Below are 21,530 nucleotides of genomic sequence, written 5' to 3' on the forward strand. Positions count from 1 at the left end.
CCTCCTCAACAATTCATTCTGAGGGAAATGGACCATAATCTGCCACGCTGGTCCAGTGCGGGTTGGCAGATCGACCGTATTCAGCAGTCAGGGGCTTGAACCCTGGTCTACTCAAAGAGCGTGTGCTACTGCATTCCCGTTCCTGACCACTCAGCTACGGAGGCCTATTATGCATGATCATGTGACTCAAAATCACCTAATTAACAATCTCCTGAAGTATGGCCTTTGTTTCATAGAATATCTCATATATTAAAAGTAATAAATACTGCTGTACATGTAAAGTAATATTTTTCAATATTTTTCAGGACTGTCATGGCAGCAAAAAGACATTCTGATCAAGATCCTGAATATGATAGTATACCTATTCACCTTCATCCAAAAAGGCTAAAGATGTTAGAGCAAGATGGTAAATGCATTTTGTTTTATAAAGGTGCTGAGGTGCACTTCTTAATAATAATAATTGATTATAAAATTATAAAAAATATATTGTTTTCTCCTCAACGTTAAATTATTTTTTTGATTTACTCATAAATAATTGATACACTGTTTTTCAAGATTTACTTTTTATTTGTTTAGTCTTATCTGTGTAAGATGCACCCTACATTCTGATTTTTCCACTGCTGTTAATCATATTTTAAATATGCTAGTTTTAGGACTTATTGAAACCACTGGGTTATTTATTTATAGGTATCTTTGCCATTGGTTATTGCATTTTTATATTATTCTGGATTTTTCAGCTTAAACAAAATACAAATTTCTTTGTGAATACACCCATACAGATATAATATGTGACAAAATCATATGAACCAAATTACCATAAGACTGGCACTGTTTTCAAAGAATAAGAACAAACATTATTTACATGGTTTTGATTGGTTCCATTGCCACTGTTTCTTAACAAACACATTGGATAAACAGTGGAAACCAGACCATTGAATAGAATTGTAATGCACAATAGTAAACAAATACTATTAGATTTATGATGGATAGATAGAAAGTAGTGAATTATATGTATATAAATTTTATCTTCTTTATTTCCTTTTAATAATATTCCTTTATTTGCAAATACAATTCAGAATACATTGAAAACATTATTGTATATCCTGTTCATGGCTGATTTATGTACTGAAAATTGTATTTGTGACATATGACCATTAAACTAATGGTTGATTGCCTAGTCTAATTACACTAGACTAGATACTTAAGTATTTCAGTTTTTGCTTCCACTAATATAGCATCAGTTTGCAGTCAATTTCTGTGTGTACATTTCGAAAATAATTCTTAAAATTTCTCATCACAATTTCTACCTATAGAGGTTTTTGTGTTTACCCATAATATGTATATCTTACATCAGCTTAGAGAAGTATATACGGCATTGATCTGTTGTATTACCAGCAAATAATAATGTTTGCGTGTACTCATAAAAGGCAGTAATGTTGGGAAGGGTTAACATGTTTAGCCTTGTCTGTGTACCTCTTTCAGTAATTGAAAGGCGGTTGTAGTGTGAGTATATGTAAAGTTTATCGTGTACCTGTTATATATTGTTTGTTTCTTCTATGTTTTGCTTAACATTATATTGTTAAAATGATTCAATGAAGCAAAGGAAGTATCTGAATCATCCTGACAATTTCTGCTGCATATGTGGACAGTTTAAGACAAAACTCTACGATGGTGGAAAATCTGCAGTATTACTCAATGTGCATATTCTTTGTACTTATCATGAAGATTGGTTATCAGGACAAAACTTTCTCCATATATGTGCTGTATTACCCTTGAGTTCCATATATGGGCTGTATTACCTCCACTGTAAATCTGAGGATGTGGCTAACTGGAAAAATTAAAAGTATGACTTTTGCTGTTCCTATCATATGGAAAGAACTATGTAACCACATTGAAGATTGCTATTTCTGCATGACCAGGAATATCCAGAAAAAGCAGGCACATAATCCAGTATCCTAACATACTATCTGCAATAAGGCTTGTTCCACATAATGAAGACTTTCTGAAACCAGATTTTCCAAAATTTTGGGATAAAAGAAGCGCATGACTATAGCAAAGATTTTTGTTAACTTCAACAGATTTGGACTACCTACCAGAAAATTATAATGCACTGCTGACTTAGTTGATTTAAACTTATCTAAAGAACAATCAGGTCTTCTTGGGGCTAGATTACAGCAGTGAAGTTGCCTGAAGCAGGAACTAAAATTATATCAAAAACATCACAAAGTATTTTCAGAATATTTCATTGTTGAAGGTGGTACTTGTTTCTGTGGAGATATTTATGGTCTTCTGCGTGAATTGGGCATTAAACACAATCCTAATGTATGGCACATATTTATTAATGCTTCAAAATTAAGCTTAAAAGTAGTTTTGATGCACAGTGTAAAAGCATTCGTATTAGTTCCTCTACTTTATGCTGTTGACCTGAAAGAAGCATATGAAAGTATGTCCAAGATCATGTGCAATAGAGTACCATGACTGCTTGGAATGTCTATATTGATCTTAAGGTAATTGGATAACTCACTGACTTACAGGGAGGTTTCACAAAATACTGTTTTGCTATGTTTGTGGGATAGGTCTGCAACAGAAAAACATATTATGCAGCAGTGGGAAAAGAGGGACCAATTTTCACCAGAGAGAGAGAGAATATAAAATATGTTCCACTGGTTAAATCAAAAGAGGTTCTTCTTCCACCTTTGCATGTAAAGCTTGGATTAATTAAGAATTTTGCGAAGTGTTTCCCAATTTAACAGATGCAAAACTGAAAAAATGAATTTTCATTGAGCCTCAGAGAAACTCCTCGAAGATGATGTATTTGAAACAAAGCTACAGGATACTGAACTGGCAGCTGTGCATTGTTTCTTGGAAGAAGGAAAGAAGATAATTATGAATCTCATGTAAACTTGACTGCAATGTTATTATGTTATGGCTACCATATGTCTTTGCAAATTCATCTTCTTCGTTCCCCTCTCAATTTTTTTTTCTCAAAATTCGGGAGATGTGAGTGATGAGCAAGGCAAATGCTTTCATCAGGACCTATCCACGATGGAAGAGTGATACCAAGGTTGTTGAGATACTGCCATGATGGGAGATTACTGCTGATTTCTGAAGGGGGGGGGGAAAGCAAAATGGACTGTAAGAAAAATTCTGAGTGCCAAACACTTCTTAGGAAATAAAATGTACATAGTATATTATATGTTTCATTAAAGTATTTTAAAATGAATAAGACTAATTTTTTGTATAATTGTATAATATTAGAAATTGGTCATTCATTAAGTTACTAAAATTGAGCATATCAGTAGAGACATAATTTTGGAATAAATGGCTCAGTTTCCTTTAGAATCATTTAGAATCTGCAACTTTTGCACCAGAGGTATGGAATTTCTTTTTTTCATGCATTTTGCAATGGTTACATATAATACTGTGGCTGAAACACTGAATTCTTAGTGTAAATATTACATCTATGAAAGTGGTTGCTTTTTTAACAGCTTGTTTTTTTTGTTATCAATTTACTAAATACAGGCATGTCTCTACTTATACAAACGACTTATGTACAACTTGTAGATACATACAAAGCTTCTCAAAATTAATAAAAATACTGTATATCGAAAATATATCGATAGTTTTGAATCCCACGCACGAAGTACAAAAATCAGCTGCTGTGTACCGTGGACCCCTGCTTTGTGATATCAGTCCATTCCAGAGACACCATCATGTTGTAATGTGAACCCAATAACACATTTTTTTTTGGTAATTCGTTCCAAGAATTCAGAAGTTGAAAATGTCACTATATAACTAAGCTATTTATTTCTCTTAAAGGTCATTTTTATAATGGAAATTGTATTAGTTTTATATAAATTTATGTCAAATAAGCACAACACAAAAATCACTTTTAACTAAAGGATTCAAAAATGAAACACTCGGCCAACATGTTTACAAAAAATCTGCTACTGGCTGATAGGAAATGCTACGTAGTCCGGTCTGAGACAATTGTAAGCCCTGAAATAAGTAGGTGCATGATCACTAGAATCAGGCTTCTTTATAGAATCAAATTTCAAAAACCAATCCAAACCATTAAAATGCACTACACTTACACTGTTTATTGTCCTGGAAACTCTGGTTTTTCGTCCAGAAAACAGAAAAATCGACTACAGAACACATGCAATTTACAGACGGTATAAATGGAGCAATATGGCCTTAGTTGTGGTTGCTCCTAAAAAAATCCTACTCCAACAACTCAAACACTGTTTATTGCTATGTTTGGTTATAAGTTCGAGTCTGTCACCACCAAATACGGAGGATGCGGAAAGGTCAGGGAATGACCACCGCATATTCCCGGAGCAATATGGCCCTAGTTGCTAATGCTCCTAAAAACCAAAATAACTAACTAACTGACTAATTGGTTATAAGAATCAATTTTGAATACCTTCATGATATTTTTTAAAAGCCCATTTCTGGAGGTCACTACCATAAAACAGTAAAAACAATTTGCACTACACTTACACTGTTTATTGTCCCGGAAACTCAGGTTTTTGGTCCAGCAAACAGAAAAAGCGACTACAGAATGCACGTAATTTACAGACAGTATAAATGGAGCAATGGAGACAGTATAAATGGAATGCTACTGCAACAAAGTCTACAGAAATTAGGCAGATGTGCTGAGAAGTGGCAACTGAAGTTTAACAGTGACAAATGCAAGGTACCATATATGGTAGCAGTAATCCCAGAATACGGGATTACTGCTACCTGTGGTGGTAATGGCATTACATTACATTTAAATTCCATTAATGCTAAAGGCCACTCCCTAGTCCACAGCCTATCCATTGCTATCAACTGCAATGCTAAACTATTAATTGGGTTGGAGTTGTATACAGTAAGTTGGTATAGACAATAAAAAGAACTCAACGCATAATTTCCTTTCTTAGTTTTTTATTTTTTTTCCCTTTGAACTTTCAGTCCGGCCACTAGGCCCCAACTAAGAAGAATTTACCTGGATATTTCATATCTATAGATCTGAATCAGGTGGGTTTCTGTCCCTGCTATAAGGTGGCAATCCACCAGTATCTACCATTAGAGTATTCTGTCTTCTAAATACCTCACTCATAAAATCATTAAAATATGTGAATAGGCGACGATCTGTGAACAGTACTTGGGGGTAATGGTGCAGGCAGGATGCTAGGACAGTTCATGGGCTTTATCAGTGATATACAGGAATTTTACCAGCAGGGATAAGAAGTGATTATAGTGTTGTGTAAGGCAATGGTTATGCCACATCTTGATTACTGCATACAGGTCTAGATACTTCATTTTATTGATGCAGAGAAGAGCTAGATTAGTACTTTGCCAAGAAAGACCTCAGTTCTCAAATTGTTGCCTCTGGAAAAGGTGATTGAAGTATTTAAGGCTTTGAATGAATCACGTAAGCTCAGTGCTGATGATTTCCTTCCTCTTGCTCAAAGGTACACACACAGAGAGGGACATAAATTGAAACTCAGGATGGATGGTTGCAGGATAGATGTGCTGAAATTTGTTTTCAGCCAACAGATAATTAATTGTTGGAACAAACTTCCATTTAGTGTTGTAGAAGTGGGTAGTTTAAATGAATTTAAGGAAGAACTAGGCAAACTATTAGAGGGGATGGATAGTTGATTATGATTTTTTTTTTTTTTTTTTTTTTTGCCTCAACTATATAGTTGATGTCATTTTGTTTTGCTTCCTTGTTATTTACTACTACTAATACTGAGAATTTGATTTTACCTGTCTCATGTTTAGACAAAAGTGGAATCTACTTCACACGTATAATTTCTTTATAGTCTTGAGAAAGTATTTATTATTGTTATTCATCTCACTTTTTCCACGGGAGAGTGATAATTTTTTCTCTTTCATTATTGTCATTATAACTGCTGAGAGAAGGTTGTGTCAGTTAGATCTGCAGTGATACTATTCAGCAGATCTGAGACTAGGACACAATCAACACAGTGGTGTTTATTGTCTTAGAACAGGTTTGTCCCACATGTAGTTTCTGGGCTGTGAGCTGCCTACAGGACATTTATATAGTTATATGCATATCTTCTGAAACTGAAGAATAGCGATGGTGTACTTATAAATATCAGAGAAGGCATAATTGAAATAGCAGAAGACCACTATAAAGAGTTATACAAGGAGCGAGGGAATGATGCCAGCAGTGGGGAAGATGGATCACAAATTAGTAACACATACAACATACCTGATATTCTTCCTGATGAGGTAGAACATGCGTTGAAGAAAATGAAGAATCAGAAAGCACTGGGGGAAGATGAAGTTACTGTAGAGTTGTTAAAATTGGGAGGAAGAGACATGACACAAAATGCATTAGAAAAGGTGTGTCGACTAAGGAGTGGAATAATGCAATCATAGTTTTGCTGCATAGGAAAGGAGACAAATCAGAAATTGGAAATTATAGACCAATTAGCTTGTTATCCCACATCTACAAGTTGTTCACAAGGGTCATTACTAACAGATTAGAAAGAATACTTGATGAGAATCAACCGAAAGAGCAAGCTGGCTTTAGGACAGGATTCTCAACTATGAATCACCTTCACGTAATGTCACAGCTGATGGACAAAGCAAATGAATATACAACACCATTATGCCTGGCATTTGTGGATTATGAAAAGGCATTTGACTTCATACAGCATAGGGCAATGTTTCGGGCATTGGAAAGACAAGGCATAGATACCCCATATATTATGATTTTGAAGAATATATATGAGAATGCTACCTCCTTTATTAGATTGGACAAAGACAGTAGGAAATTTAAAATTGAGAAAGGAGTTCGACAAGGAGACATAATATCTCCGAAGCTGTTTACTGCTGCCCTTGAGGAAGCTTTTAGAAGATTAGACTGGTCGCAGAAAGGAGTCAATGTGAATGGAGAGTACCTAAACTATTTATGATTTGCAGATGACATTGTGGTCATAAGCCACGATCCCAAAGAATTAGAGGAAAATCTTAATCAATTATGCACTGCTAGTAAAGATTTTGGACTAAAGATGAATATGGCTAAAACAAAAGTAATGATGAACAAGTATGCCACAGAAAGGGAAATAATGATTGAAGGAGCAGTAATTGAAAAGGTGAAGTCATATACTTATCTGGAACAAGTTATTAGCTGTAATAATGATAAATGGCTGGAAGTCAAGATAAGAATAAATTTTGGATGGATAGCATTCAGGAAATATAGTCACATCTGAGGAGCAATATCCCAATTTGTCTGAAACATAAAATAATGAACCAATGTATACTCCCCACCATGACTTATGGAAGTGAAACTTGGGCACTCACCAAAAGATTGGAAGAGAAGCTGAGAACTACACAGCGAAGAATGGAACGAATTATATTGGGAATCAGACTGAAGTAAAGGATATTCTTATCAAAACTAAAGAACTAAAATGGTTTTGTGCAGAACACATAGCTCGAAGGCATGATGACAGATGGACTAAGAAAATAACAGAATGGTACCCAAGAGGAGCTAGAAGAAAACCTGGAAGACAACAACAGAGATGGACAGATGAAATTCATGAGTTTGTGAGTAGTAAATGGATGGCCATTGCACAAAACAGAAGAAACTGGAAAGTTGCTGGAGAGGCATTCATCCTGCAGTGGATTGAAAATGGCTGATGATGATGATGCAGCAGCATATCTTCTGAGGTTTGCAATCAATTACCTGTTCTGAGGTTTGCTTCCACTACTACTTAGCAATAAACATTACACAACAGTTGAAACTTTGTCATATGCAACCTTTAGCAACACAAATTCATTTAACTTCATGATGATTGGTTTTATTTATGCAAACTTTGGGAGTTGTTTGCATGAAAACATCAAAGAAAGCTGAAGAAAACTCAGCACCATTCTTTCATTCCATGGCTGCACTGCACGTGTGCAGCTTTGAAATCTTGGACCATCCCCCATATTCATCAGATTTAGCACCATTGAATGTTCACCTATTTCCAAATTTCTAAAAATAACTGGCTGGCATCCATTTTCCCATTGACATCGTTACTGCAGTGGATGCATTCCATTCCTGGAGGCCCAAGAGAAAACTTTCTTTGCACCTGGAATCAGTGCATTGCAGCATTGGTGGCAAAAGTGTATTGACTCCAAAGGGGTCTACATTGAAAAGTAACATGTTACCAGACTTCTCAAATAAACCCTTCATGCTCAGGCCATAAATTTTTTTCAAAAGCCCCTTGCATTGTTAAATTTTTTGGAGACTATTTTACAAATATATGAATAATTAAATTTGAGTAAAGTTTTCAATACATTTGTTTAAACCATGTTGCAGAAAGAACTGACACACAATAGACTCTTGATTTTTCGAGTTAGATGGTAAAAAAACAAATCCCGGATAATTGATTTGCCGGTTAATCCAAAAATACAGAAGTCCTCGACATACGTAAGCGTAAGACATAACTTCTTACTTTGTCGAGTTTTACGTAACTCAGGAATGACTAATAACAAGTTGCTACTATATTATTATTAACAAATCTGAATTCAGCGCATTACTTGTTAATCTTTCACCATTTTCATGCATTCTTATTAGTTTAATTTTCTAATCCAAATCGATCGCTTTTCTTTGCTTGGTAAATTTACTAGTACCGCTGTCACTTATTCTCTTAGTCGGCACCATGATAACTGTCAAAATGAAATTTTCTGTAAAGAATTTCACAGGGTTAAGGCGAAATCTCACTATTATCACCTTGCACAAGCTCACATTTTACTAAAGCACATTTCTGGAGGTCACTACCATAAAACAATAAAAACAATTTGCACTTTCCACTTTATTTGGGCTTTTCTCTTCGTGCATCTAATTATAAATGGATAGTAAATTCGATCTTATTGCATTTGCGAAAATACCGATAGCTGAAATTCTGTGAGTTTTTACGTTATTATGGTGAAATGTGTGTCCCCTTCACTGAAATCTTCAGTCATATAAAAAAAAAACCATAAATAAATTGTAAGAATCTTTTCTTCTTTCCTATTTTTTTGCTTGTTACTCCGTATCTCACTTGTGCAATTTGTGCGTGCCGTGATCGTTGTTATTGATTGCTTATTATTATTATTATTTTATTTTTTTTTTAAATTTTACAATCCTAAAAAAATAATAATAATAAAAAAAATAGTGTGAGAAAAAATTTACGTTAATCTCTAGTTGCGTAAGTCAGGGATTTACTGTATCAAAAAATGTGCAGCAACCTGCGTAAAAAATATGGCGATAGATAAAAAACAAAAAAACTTGTCATGTACTACTCGCGTGTCCAATATGATGCTTTTTTTGCAATGTCAGTTTTAAATCTAATAGCTTCCTTTTATTTTTTACGATGTTGCATATGGTTTGGTCACCAACATTATATTATAATGGTTCATTGAAGATTTAACGGATGCACCGTTTTCAAACTTTTGAATAATTTCAAGTTTTTGTTTAACTGAAAGCGCAACTCTTTTGCGTTTACCCATCATTTTTGCGATTTCTAAACAAAAAAAAAAAAAATATATATATATATATATATATATATACATAGTTACTATAAAAAAAATTTCGACATCCCTGACATAAATAACAAGACAAAATTTGTCTTTTTGCGGTGCAACAGAACACAACAATCGAGACGCCGCACTAAAACAAACTAAACATTTGCTCTCTCTGTTTTTTTAATTTTTATATTTTTTTGAGTGGTGGGTGTGAAGATAGCGGGGTTGCAAGATAATGGGTACACTAATCTCCCAATGACGGCTTATAATGCCACTTCTTGTTGCTTATTTCCAAATTTCAAAACATCTGTTTATAACTACTGTATTCTAGTCATTACTTGAATTTTATGATTTTTGGTTGATTTTTTTTTTTTTTTTTTTTTTTTTTAATTTGGAGTCTTGAAGTGTCCCAGTAAATCGAGAGTCTGCTGTATTTTATCATCTGTCGGAACCTCATTAGGAAGTGAGAAATTGCTTAAAAGTATGTAAAGCAAATACCTGTTCACTGAGGGTTAGAGCTAGCTGTCTCCTGTGCTGGTGGATTCTAGTAAATGTAATTGTAATATTTTATGGGAAAAAAGGTCCTTTTTAACCCTTGTTAGTAAAAAAATATATATGGTTTTGACAGCAGTAAAATTAGACCATAGGGCTGTTTGTTGGAATACTCATTTCTAAAAGGGAAACTTGCACCTTCCTTGCTCATTCCTGATGAGGCACCAGTAGGTGCTGAAACATTGCTGGTTGGTAGGAGAACCAAGGTAAGGGTTAAAATTCACAATTTTGGAGAAGAGGGTAGTTTGCCTGCTCATTTTCTAATACTTAGGAAATATGTTCTATCATGTGTATCCTTATGATTTGATTTCATTGTTTTCAAACATATATCCTTTAATTGTAACTAGGGTATAAAAAGAACTCATACATATGTGTTTAGCAGTAGGCTCTAGTTAGCATTATCTATTATGATTTTGTTTTATAAATGCAGCAGTTTAATTTTATCGTGTTTGTCATTAATCTTTTTTATCAGCTAGGAAGGAAACTGTAAAAAGAATTGAAGCAGTACTGAGTACAGAATTTAGACAGGCTATAAAAGAACAACAAGTGGAAATCAGTATTATTGATCAGGTATTAATATTTAATCAAGGTTAAGATTTATACTAGCTGTACCCATTGCGAAAATTTCGTAATTGGTGGCAGAGTTTTTCTCTAGATCTCCTAAAGAAATGTAGTCCATGTTTTGTTGTGAGCAGGTAAGCCAGCATGCGTCAAATCCTTTCTCATTCCTTGTATCTGAGGAAACTTATAAATTTTCTTTCGTTTCACCATCTTTCCAATTATTCAAAATGTGCACGTTGCATAACAATTTCACACATACAAAATGTAGTAAAGTCTCTATAATACTTCTTTGCAAACGACATTTTTTATATTCTTGTGCCCTTCTGGGTCAAGTTCTGCCATTGATCTCACCTTATTTTCTGCTGTGATATATCCTCTGTGTCATGGGTTCAGTAGATAATAATCTACTGAACTAATAACGTCTTCAGTAGATAATAATCTACTAAAGACTTCATTAGTTTATTTTAGACTGTATTTATTAGTCTTCAGTAAATTATTATCTACTGAAGACTAATAATTCTTTGACTGACATCTTTTTAGTGATATGTAGTAGATTATTATCTACTGAAGACTAATAAAGTTAGAAAAATGTGGAAATACTTAAAAATATAATTCAGTATTTAAGTTTTCTGGAAAGTCAGAAAATCTGTAAATTCAGTGTTTAAGTTTTCTGAATTATCCTCATGCGGGCACAATTAAGTAACATTCAGCCATCCTGCTGTTTTCTGTGAATTACTAGAATTTACTGGCAAGCTTAATGAATAATATTTACAAATTACAAACAATTTACATATAATAGGAACTTTTATTGACATCTTTTTAGTGATATATATATATATATATATATATATATATATAAACTAATTCAATTAACCTACTACAGTGTTGTTGTTGAAAAAAAGACACACTGGAGGTATCGTAGATCCTATGTTATAGAAGCACATCATTCTGGATACCAAACTTCCAGGAATATTCAGTTTATTCAAATGAAGGATCACTATTGTATAGTGTGTCACACATATATAAATTTACCTCCTTGTGAAAACAAAATCACTAATTGCAACTTTGAAGATGCCATTTGATAAAGATATCAAAATTCAGTATTTTTAAATAAAAAACTTGTACTGTATAATTTAGTTTATTGCAGTAGACCATATCACAAATTGATTACTGTGCATGTTTAAGCCTGTAGTTTCTAAAAAGTCAACAAAAGTACCAGATACATCCAAAGGCCTGATGTAAGGAAGAATGCAACTGTGCAAAACAAACAAGATATGGAATCCTTTCAGAAGCATCCTACTACAGTGTTGTTGTTGTTGTTGTTATTAAGTTTAATGTCACAAGGGCTACTAAGGCCAAATTGTGTCACTTCATAGTTTATTTCTTATATCCATATACCTTTTAACTATTTGATTATATATTTGCATATAGGCCAGTACGATTTAAGTATGTTAACAGTTCTTCTATGTTTGCATGATTACCAAGAAAATGAGATAAAACTACTACAGTGAATGTGATAAAGATCCAGAGCAGAAGCAAGGGGGGGGGTCAGACATATAAGTAAAAGAGAAGCATGGATGCACTATGCCTCCACAGCTACAAGAACCATAAAACCTTGAACTGTATGTGAAAAGTGCAATTTATCTTACTGTTACTTCATGCAACTGGTTGATACATCACAAGTTTTCAAGACATCTCAGAAGTATTGGATAAATCCTTTGCAATGACATCCTCCCTGGCTCTGTACACACTCATATTCAAAAATGTCAAAAATAGTACTGAAAAAATCTCTCCTGAACTTTTGACACTGCTAATCATGATTCCTACAATGTGCCGTTTACTTTAGCTGAGCTGTAACTAATTTTTACAAACACGAGACCAAGATCTTAGTTGAAGTCATTATTTGGTGTTGTTTCATCTTCTATGTTCTTCTATGTTTCTTCTATGTTTGCATGTTCTTCTATGTTTGCATGATTACCAAGAAAATGAGATAAAACTACTACAGTGAATGTGATAAAGATCCAGAGCAGAAGCAAGGGGGGGGGTCAGACATATAAGTAAAAGAGAAGCATGGATGCACTATGCCTCCACAGCTACAAGAACCATAAAACCTTGAACTGTATGTGAAAAGTGCAATTTATCTTACTGTTACTTCATGCAACTGGTTGATACATCACAAGTTTTCAAGACATCTCAGAAGTATTGGATAAATCCTTTGCAATGACATCCTCCCTGGCTCTGTACACACTCATATTCAAAAATGTCAAAAATAGTACTGAAAAAATCTCTCCTGAACTTTTGACACTGCTAATCATGATTTCTACAATGTGCTGTTTACTTTAGCTGAGCTGTAACTAATTTTTACAAACACGAGACCAAGATCTTAGTTGAAGTCATTATTTGGTGTTGTTTCATCTTAATATGCTGCTCTACAATATATTTTTTTAGAAAATATTTTTATACTCAACTGGTTGTTCAATGCCCATGTCATTGTTTTATTAAAACTAGGCAAAAATCTCACAATTCCATGCCATTATCATCCCATTCTATTAACCTTGAATAATCCCATTGTATTAACCCATGAATAAAATAATAATAATAATAAAAAAAAAAACAAGATAAATGCACACTTAACCTGGCATATTTCAACTTGCCATACCCTACACAATGTGATATAAATAGGAATAAGAAATTATTTAGTTTTGCTGGTTCCCCAGACATGCCAGAATTTGAGGAAATGAACTTTCAGATGTTGCAGCAAGAATAGCAGCAAGTCCTGTTGATTTTCCCTTCAGCATACCACATGCAGAGTTCAAGAATATAAAATGCCAGCACATCAATCATTGGTAAACCCAGACAACCAATTAACTTGTTTAAATAAAGCAAGAAGTTTGGCCCTGGAAAACTAGCCCTGTATTCTAAGAGACAGAAAGTAATACTAGCTAGGATATATATATAGGTCACATCCACCTGATAACATTTCTACCTCCTTAAAGACCCACTTTGCTGTTGTACTGCAGTATTCAGCTAACTATGCAGTACTTTAATGTGGATTGTCTGCTCTGTAACAGGGGAAAGTGATTCTGTCATGTTAGTTGAAAGCTTCAGTTCCTGCTACCCTATAAGAAATAATAGCTGACAAACCAGTAGCAGCAAATTTTTGTTTACTTGAAACAAATACAGTGTTACAATAAAATATAAGTATAAATGGAACAACTGTAATGATTATCAACAAAATGCTTGGCACATTATAGCCTTTGTGGCTCTTGTACTGCTAAACAACAACAAGTAGAGAGGTATTGTGTTAATTATTCTCAGTTGAATGCCATCATCTAGATTCAACATTTTGAAGATTTATTGTCTCCTTATCAGTGGGTTGGATAGGCACCAAAACTCTAAGAACTTGGCAATCCAGTTGCGAATTATTTCCATAATATCAGGCTTAGTGTCGAAGTTTGCAGATGATACACAGGTTGGCAGGGTTGTTAATGGCAGTGTGTTACTGCAACAGAATCTAGATAATTTGGGCAGATGGGCTAAGAAGTGGCAACTGAAGTTTAACCTTGACAAATTCAAAGTACTGCATATGGGTAGAAGTAACCCGAGAGAAAAGTACCAACTGTGTGGTACTACACTTAAGGTGGTAGAAAATGAAAAAGACCTGGGAGTAATTGTGCAGTCAGATATGAAGTTTTCTGAGCAATGCAGACAGGCTGCCAGGGCAAGTCATGGGGTTTTGTCAATGATATATAGGAATTTTGTTAGCAGGAAAAAGGAGGTGATTGTCCCTCTGTATAAGGCAATGGTCAGGCCACACCTTGAGTACTGCGTACAAGTCTGGAGGCTTAATTTTAGGAAGGATGTAGATTTGCTCGAGCGTGTACAGAGAAGGGCAACAAGATTGGTGAGGGGAATGAAGGGATTACCAAGAGAGGCTCAAGTTCTGCAAATTGCAGTGGCTGGAGACTAGGCACCTGTGCGGTGATCTGATTGAGGTGTATAAGGCCTTGAATGGGTTGAGCACGCTGAATTCTGATGGGATCCTTCCACTTGTTCAGATTACGAACCTAAGGGGGCATAAATTCAAATTAAGAAAAGACAGATGTGCGGAAATTTGCCTTTAGCCAGCGAGTGGTTAATTGCTGGAACAAACTTCCATCTGTCGTTGTGGAAGTTGATAGGTTGAATAAATTTAAGGAGGAATTGGACAGGCATTTGAAGGGAATGGTGTTATTTTTTTTTTTTTTGGTTGATGCTACATAAGCTCATACACTTGCTTTCTTGCATCACATGCCGCTACTACTACTACTACAACAAGGTTTCTGGTTTTGTTGAAGTATGATTGCAGAAAATAGGGTAGAGCAGGGACTGATACCTCCAGTCGAATGCTAACTTCACACCAAGGAACATGATATCTATTTATGATTTGCTGCTAAAAGACTTTTGAATCCAGAATGGGGTGTCCAGGAGATTCATGATCGTTGACTGTCTGCTTAACACAGAGTGTAAGTATAAAGGTCTGTGGCCAAAGCAATGCTTGATCAATGCTGCATGAATTACCTTGAATATTTTAAGAAGAGAACATCCTATGAAAAGTATCATGTTGAAAATCTTGTTGAGAGTATTATTTATCCTTACTAATACCAATTGGGGCCAAAAGTCTTTCAGAGTCCTTTGATTTCTGATTTTGGGACCAGGTCTGACAATATAGTTGTTCCAGATTCTTTCATTTATGCTCTTTGTTGCTTTAACTTAATCAGATGCTTACCAGCCAGTGCAGTCATGCAATAGCACCTCTTCACTATGCTACTTATGCCCACTTTGCTGAAGCCAATCTCATTTGTCAGTTCAACGATTAGTAACTGAATTTCAGAGACTAGCAAGTTCCTGAACACTGAATGCTCTCCTTCCATACATTCTGTCACACACCATTCATTGTAACCCAAGTGACTTTCTCTCACAGTGCTGCAGTGTTTATAGGCTTCTTAATATTGTGTTGTCTATAGACTTCTTAATATTGTGTTGTCTATAGACTTCTTAATATTGTGTCCTCACCAGAACTTCCAAATTGATGGCTGGTCCTTGGCATCTGTTTTGGTGATCAGTTGGCTCATGATCCACTGGAGATAAAACTTGAATGCTGCTTCCAGCCCTTGGTCTGTTGGTTAAAACAAAGAGGTTATATTTGTTGGCATGAAAACATGTATATGATTATCCAGATCTGCAGTATTGTTAACAGGCCAGCCACATTGTCAAAAACAAGCATGGCCATATTGTTGAGATTTTGTTTCTTATGAAGAGTTATTTTGTTTCTCATGAAAGCTTTTAAATTTAGAATTTAAAATTTTAAAATTAAAAATGTTATGTTGAAACAACTTAAATCAGATACTGTCTGTAAAAAGTTAGATATTACATTGTTCCAAACAGAACTTCTATGTTGAGATTGGCTATAAAGGTGAAGACCCTCTGTGTTTAAATAACTGATATGTGTATAACTTATCGCTTTCTTGTTATAATGGTGCTAATTACTACAGTAATGCATTACCAAGGCGGAGAATGGTCCGTATTCAAATAAATAGTATCTCTCTCTCTCTCCCCCCCCCTCTCCCCCCTGTGTCAATAGGGAATTGATATGAAGTACTGGGGGCTTAGAGGGGAACAGGTATCCTGTGTGTTATCAGACACTCAGCCTAAAACACTGATGGATCCAATATCTCTCTATTACAGAAGATTTAGGAGAAGTCCGGTTGGCCTGCCTCCCTAAAATCCACTCATGCACACCTTCCCGATGGTAAGCCCTGTTACGTCACTTAGGTGGCAACGAACGTGTAGAGTGGTTCTCTTCAAGATGCCTGGTCAGCATGAAGAGGAAAAGACCAACCCCTCCAGCAATATGAAAGCACGACGAAACAAATGGCCCTCAGTCCCCAGCAGCTTTCACTCTCCCTCTTACGGCAGCGAGAGGATTAGAGTGGAAGCAGAGGGTGCTAAGAATCTCTGGGTACGACCAGGCTGCCATGCACGGAAACTGAACTTGGCCTGTTATAACGTAAGAACACTCATCGGTGAAGACGGGATATTAGAGCTGGAAAAGGAATTAGAAAATGTGAATTGGAATATCATCGGTTTGGCTGAAACAAGAAGAAGAAACGAATCACTTATAAGTTTATCAAGTGGAAATCTGCTGTACACCAATGGAAACAGTGAAAGGAGTGAAGGTGGAATTGGGTTTCTGGTCCATAAAGATTTTAAAAACAACATTTTGGAATTCAAAAGTACATCACCAAGAGTGTCAAGACTAATACTCAAGATTTCTAAGAGATACAAGCTAAAGATTATAATGATTTATGCACCAACATCGAGCCATGCTGATGAAGAGGTTGAAGAAATGTACACTGAAATTGAGAGTCTTCTAGATGAGCAGAAAACCCACTACACTATTATTATGGGAGACTTCAATGCTAAGGTTGGAAAAAGACAAAACAGCACAGAAAGGGGAACTATAGGAAATTTTGGAATTGGTGAAAGAAATGAAAGAGGTGAAAGACTTGTGGAATTTGCAGAATCTCAAGGACTGTCAGTAATGAACACTTTTTTCAAGAAAAGGGTGAACAGAAAGTGGACATGGAAGAGTCCAAATGGATTAACTACTAATGAAATCGACTTCATCCTCACTAATAGAAGATATATTGTGAATGATGTCACCGTCCTGAATAAGGTAAATGTTGGAAGTGATCACAGAATGGTAAGATGTACACTTGATATAGATGTAGGAAAGGAAAGGAAAAAACTGACTCGAGTAAATAATACAAAGGTCTTTGAGATAACAGAAGAGGAGAAAAAGCAGTATGTACTGGAACTTAAGAACAAGTTTGAGCTTCTGCAGACTAGTCAGGACCAAGATATCGACGAGGAATATTACAACTTTCTGAAAGTGATAAAGCCCAAGAAACCTATAGGGAAAAAGAAATCCAAAGAAGAAAAAATTAGTCAAGAAACACTTGTCATGATGAACCAAAGACGACAAATGAAAAGCAAGAAAAACACTGACAGGGAGAAAATTGAGTATACTGAGTTATGCAAAGCCATTAGAAAGAGACTCAGAGAGGACATAAGAAGATTTAACACAAGAAAAGTAGAACAAGCATTAAGGGAAAACAAAGGATTTAAATCAGCAGCCATGATCAGTAATACAGAAAGACAAATGATACTGAAACTGAAGAATAGCGATGGTGTACTTATAAACAGCAGAGAAAGCATAATTCAAATAGCAGAAGACTACTATAGAGAATTATACAAGGAGCGAGGGAATGATACCAGCAGTGGGGAAGATGGATTGCAAAGTAGCAACACATACGACATACCCGATATTCTTCCTGATGAGGTAGATCATGCATTGAAGAAAATGAAGAATCGGAAAGCCCCGGGGGAAGATGAAGTTACTGTAGAGTTGTTAAAATTGGGAGGAAGAGACATAACACAAAAACTGGCAAGGCTCTTCACAAAGTGCATTAGAAAAGGTGTGACGCCTAAGCAGTGGAATAATGCAATCATAGTTTTGCTGCATAAGAAAGGAGATAAATCAGAAATTGGAAATTATAGACCAATTAGCTTGTTATCCCACATCTACAAGTTGTTCACAAGGGTCATTACTAACAGATTAGAAAGAATACTGGATGAGAATCAACCGAAAGAGCAAGCTGGCTTTAGGACAGGATTCTCAACTATGGATCACCTTCATGTAATATCACAGCTAAGGGAGAAAGCAAATGAATATAAAACACCATTATGCCTGGCATTTGTGGATTATGAAAAGGCATTTGACTCCATACAGCATAAGGCAATGTTTTGGGCACTGGAAAGACAAGGCATTGATACCCCATATATTATGATTTTGAAGAAAATATACGAGAGTGCTACCTCCTTTATTAGACTAGACAAAGACAGTAGGAAATTTAAAATTGAGAAAGGAGTTCGACAAGGAGACACAATATCTCCGAAGCTGTTTACTGCTGCCCTTGAGGAAGCTTTCAGAAGATTAGACTGGTCGCAGAAAGGAGTCAATGTGAACGGAGAGTACCTAAACCATTTGCGATTTGCAGATGACGTTGTGGTCATAAGCCATGATCCCAAAGAATTAGAGGAAAATCTTAATCAGTTATGCACAGCTAGTAAGGATTTTGGACTAAAGATGAATATGGCTAAAACAAAAGTAATGATGAACAAGTATGCCACAGAAAGGGAAATAATGATTGAAGGAGCAGTAATTGAAAAGGTGGAGTCATATACTTATCTGGGACAAGTTATTAGCTGTAATAATGATAAATGGCTGGAAGTCAAGAGAAGAATAAATTTTGGATGGATAGCATTCAGGAAATATAGTCACATACTGAAGAGCAATATCCCAGTTTGTCTGAAACGTAAAATAATGGACCAATGTATACTCCCCACCATGACTTATGGAAGTGAAACTTGGGCACTCACCAAAAGAATGGAAGAGAAGCTGAGAACCACACAGCGAAGAATGGAACGAATCATATTGGGAATAAGACTGTTAGATAAGAAGAGAAACACATGGATTAGGCAACAAACTCAAGTAAAGGACATTCTTATCAAAACTAAAGAACTAAAATGGTCTTGGGCAGGACACATAGCTCGAAGACATGATGACAGATGGACTAAGAAAATAACAGAATGGTATCCAAGAGGAGCTAGAAGAAAACCTGGAAGACAAAGGCGGAGATGGATAGATGAAATTCATGAGTTTGTGGGTAGTAAATGGATGTCCAGTGCTCAAAACAGAAGCAACTGGAAAGTTGCTGGAGAGGCCTTCATCCTGCAGTGGATTGAAAATGGCTGATGATGATGATGATGAAGTACTGTAGTACAAAGGTCATTTTGAAGTGATGAGCAATTCTTATGAAAAGTCTTTGTATCATTACAGAAAAAATGTTCTTTACCTTTCTAAAACAGTGCCTGTTTTAGACAGGTAAAGAAAAATGAAATGAAATTGTAAACCTGAATTGTAAGCCTAGAATAGGAAAAGGACACTGTATGTTCAGCTGCTATTCTTAGGAAAGTGTTTTAAATGTTATTCAAAAAAGTGTTTTAAATACTAGATGCTGGCAGTGGAGTTAAGAGTAACTACTAGATAAGGGATTTTCTGTGTTTGGCTGAAATTCCATGTTCTTACTTATGAGGGGCAAATATAATAGAATCGATTGCTCATCTGTTATGGTGTTACAAGTTACTTTAAATATGTATCAGTATTTCATTCACAGTTTTTTGTATTCTAGAGAATTCGGGAAATGGAAACAATAATGGATCGTTTACGAGCATGTGTTGTGACAAAATATTATGCTACAGGACAAGTAGATCAGGTAGGCTATAAACAATAATTTGAGGAAATAAATTTAACAATGATCTTGGTAATGTATGCTTTAGTGCAGTATAAAAATATTCACTAAAAAAACACTACAGTATGTTATATTGCATTAGCAATTAAAGTATGATGGGGTTTACCATGTGTTCCAGCCATTCTTTGTGGATTTTCTTTGGTGGGAATACAAGGGGATGTTAACTAAGGATTAAGATTAGATAGTTATTTAAATTTGCCTTTTTTTTTTTTTTTTTTTTGAAGAAGTTACAGATAGAATATGTTGAAAAACATCCAAAATCTGATGAAAAACTGGATATTTTTAAGATTCAGATCCTTGTCTCCTCCCCACTAAGTAACAAGTATATATATTGAAATTTATTCTCTGATAGAGGTCCAGGACTCCCTTCAGTGCTTGAATGGGCACGTTGTGTGCTCTCTAACTACACTAAATCAACTGTCCTCCCCCATCCCATTTGGTTTAGTTTTAGTTTTGCTGCTTTGAGTAGTGCTGTTGGATTGTTGGATGGCAAATTGGTTGTCCTAATGCAAGTACTGGTACTTTCTGAAATTAATTAGTTCTCTTGCTTCTGGCACTATATGTTAAATTTATGAATGTGCATATTTTCTCTTTGGTTCTCAAGGGACTTTTGACCACTGTAAGTAAACACTAATGATTTAGTTACCTCACAACAGGAAATTTGCTGACCACAAAACATGAAATGTGCTCATTCATACATTGAGTGCATAATGGAGAAGCAAGCCACAAATTACTGAATTTATTACTAAAGCCAGTACAATGTTATATGGAGATAAGAAGTACTTATTTATAAATAAATAAACACTACACTCTTTTGGCAGCTTGATAGCCCAGTCCCAAGCAACTCTTAACTTCTATACAACTTACACAAATTAAAAGGAATTATTAAAGAGGAATATAAAACTACATTTTTGTGAGTAAATGAAATTTCTTTACTAGATATATGCATACTGTAAAACTAACTGGAAAGAACCAAGCATAAATAAGTGGAGAACATGTTGGCAGCCTACTCTTGTATGTGAAACCATTTATTTTTATATTGTGACTATCCTCCTCACTTTTGAACATCATGTTGGATTTCAGTGGTACAAATTCTGCAGTATCTATTTGCTGTACTATACACATGAAACGTTGACTCATCACTAATAACACTGTCTAATTATAGTACATTTGGTGAAAAATGAAATGCACTTGACTTGCGATAGCCAATAATGACTAAGTAGGGATAATGTCATTCTGATCAATTAATTCAGTCTTGAAAAGGTTGTGTGCTTTTCATTCAGTTAAGTCTTGACTTCTAAATTAATGATAACTATATATAATTAAATCAGCTGAAATGTGTAAAATAGTTTAACAACTTTTAATAGGGTTGGATTCTATAGGCTGTCCATATATGTTAGTGAAATAAGTTAATCAAATGATTTTTAAAAAATATTTTTCTGATAAAGTATCTTGATTTAGCAAGAGTGGCATTTGCCATTACTTCTATCT

The 21,530-nt window shown here is 35.1% G+C and overlaps 1 protein-coding gene across 1 annotated transcript in view; it reads left to right on the top strand.

Annotated features, from left to right (window-relative positions):
- The first annotated feature begins 309 nt into the window (after window positions 1-309).
- The window catches only part of D12 (YEATS domain containing 2 homolog D12), a 52,881-nt gene continuing 31,660 nt past the window's right edge, over window positions 310-21,530 (top strand). The window contains exons 1-3 of the mRNA XM_090389377.1: window positions 310-406; window positions 10,535-10,632; window positions 19,920-20,003. Coding sequence (XP_090245503.1) covers window positions 313-406; window positions 10,535-10,632; window positions 19,920-20,003 — 276 coding nt within the window. The 5' untranslated portion in view covers window positions 310-312. The remainder of the gene's footprint in view (window positions 407-10,534; window positions 10,633-19,919; window positions 20,004-21,530) is intronic.

This window comes from Mastigoproctus giganteus, unplaced genomic scaffold, assembly GCF_048544385.1.
Source record: "Mastigoproctus giganteus isolate SK-2022 unplaced genomic scaffold, ASM4854438v1 scaffold_15, whole genome shotgun sequence".
Lineage (NCBI taxonomy): Eukaryota > Metazoa > Arthropoda > Arachnida > Uropygi > Thelyphonidae > Mastigoproctus > Mastigoproctus giganteus.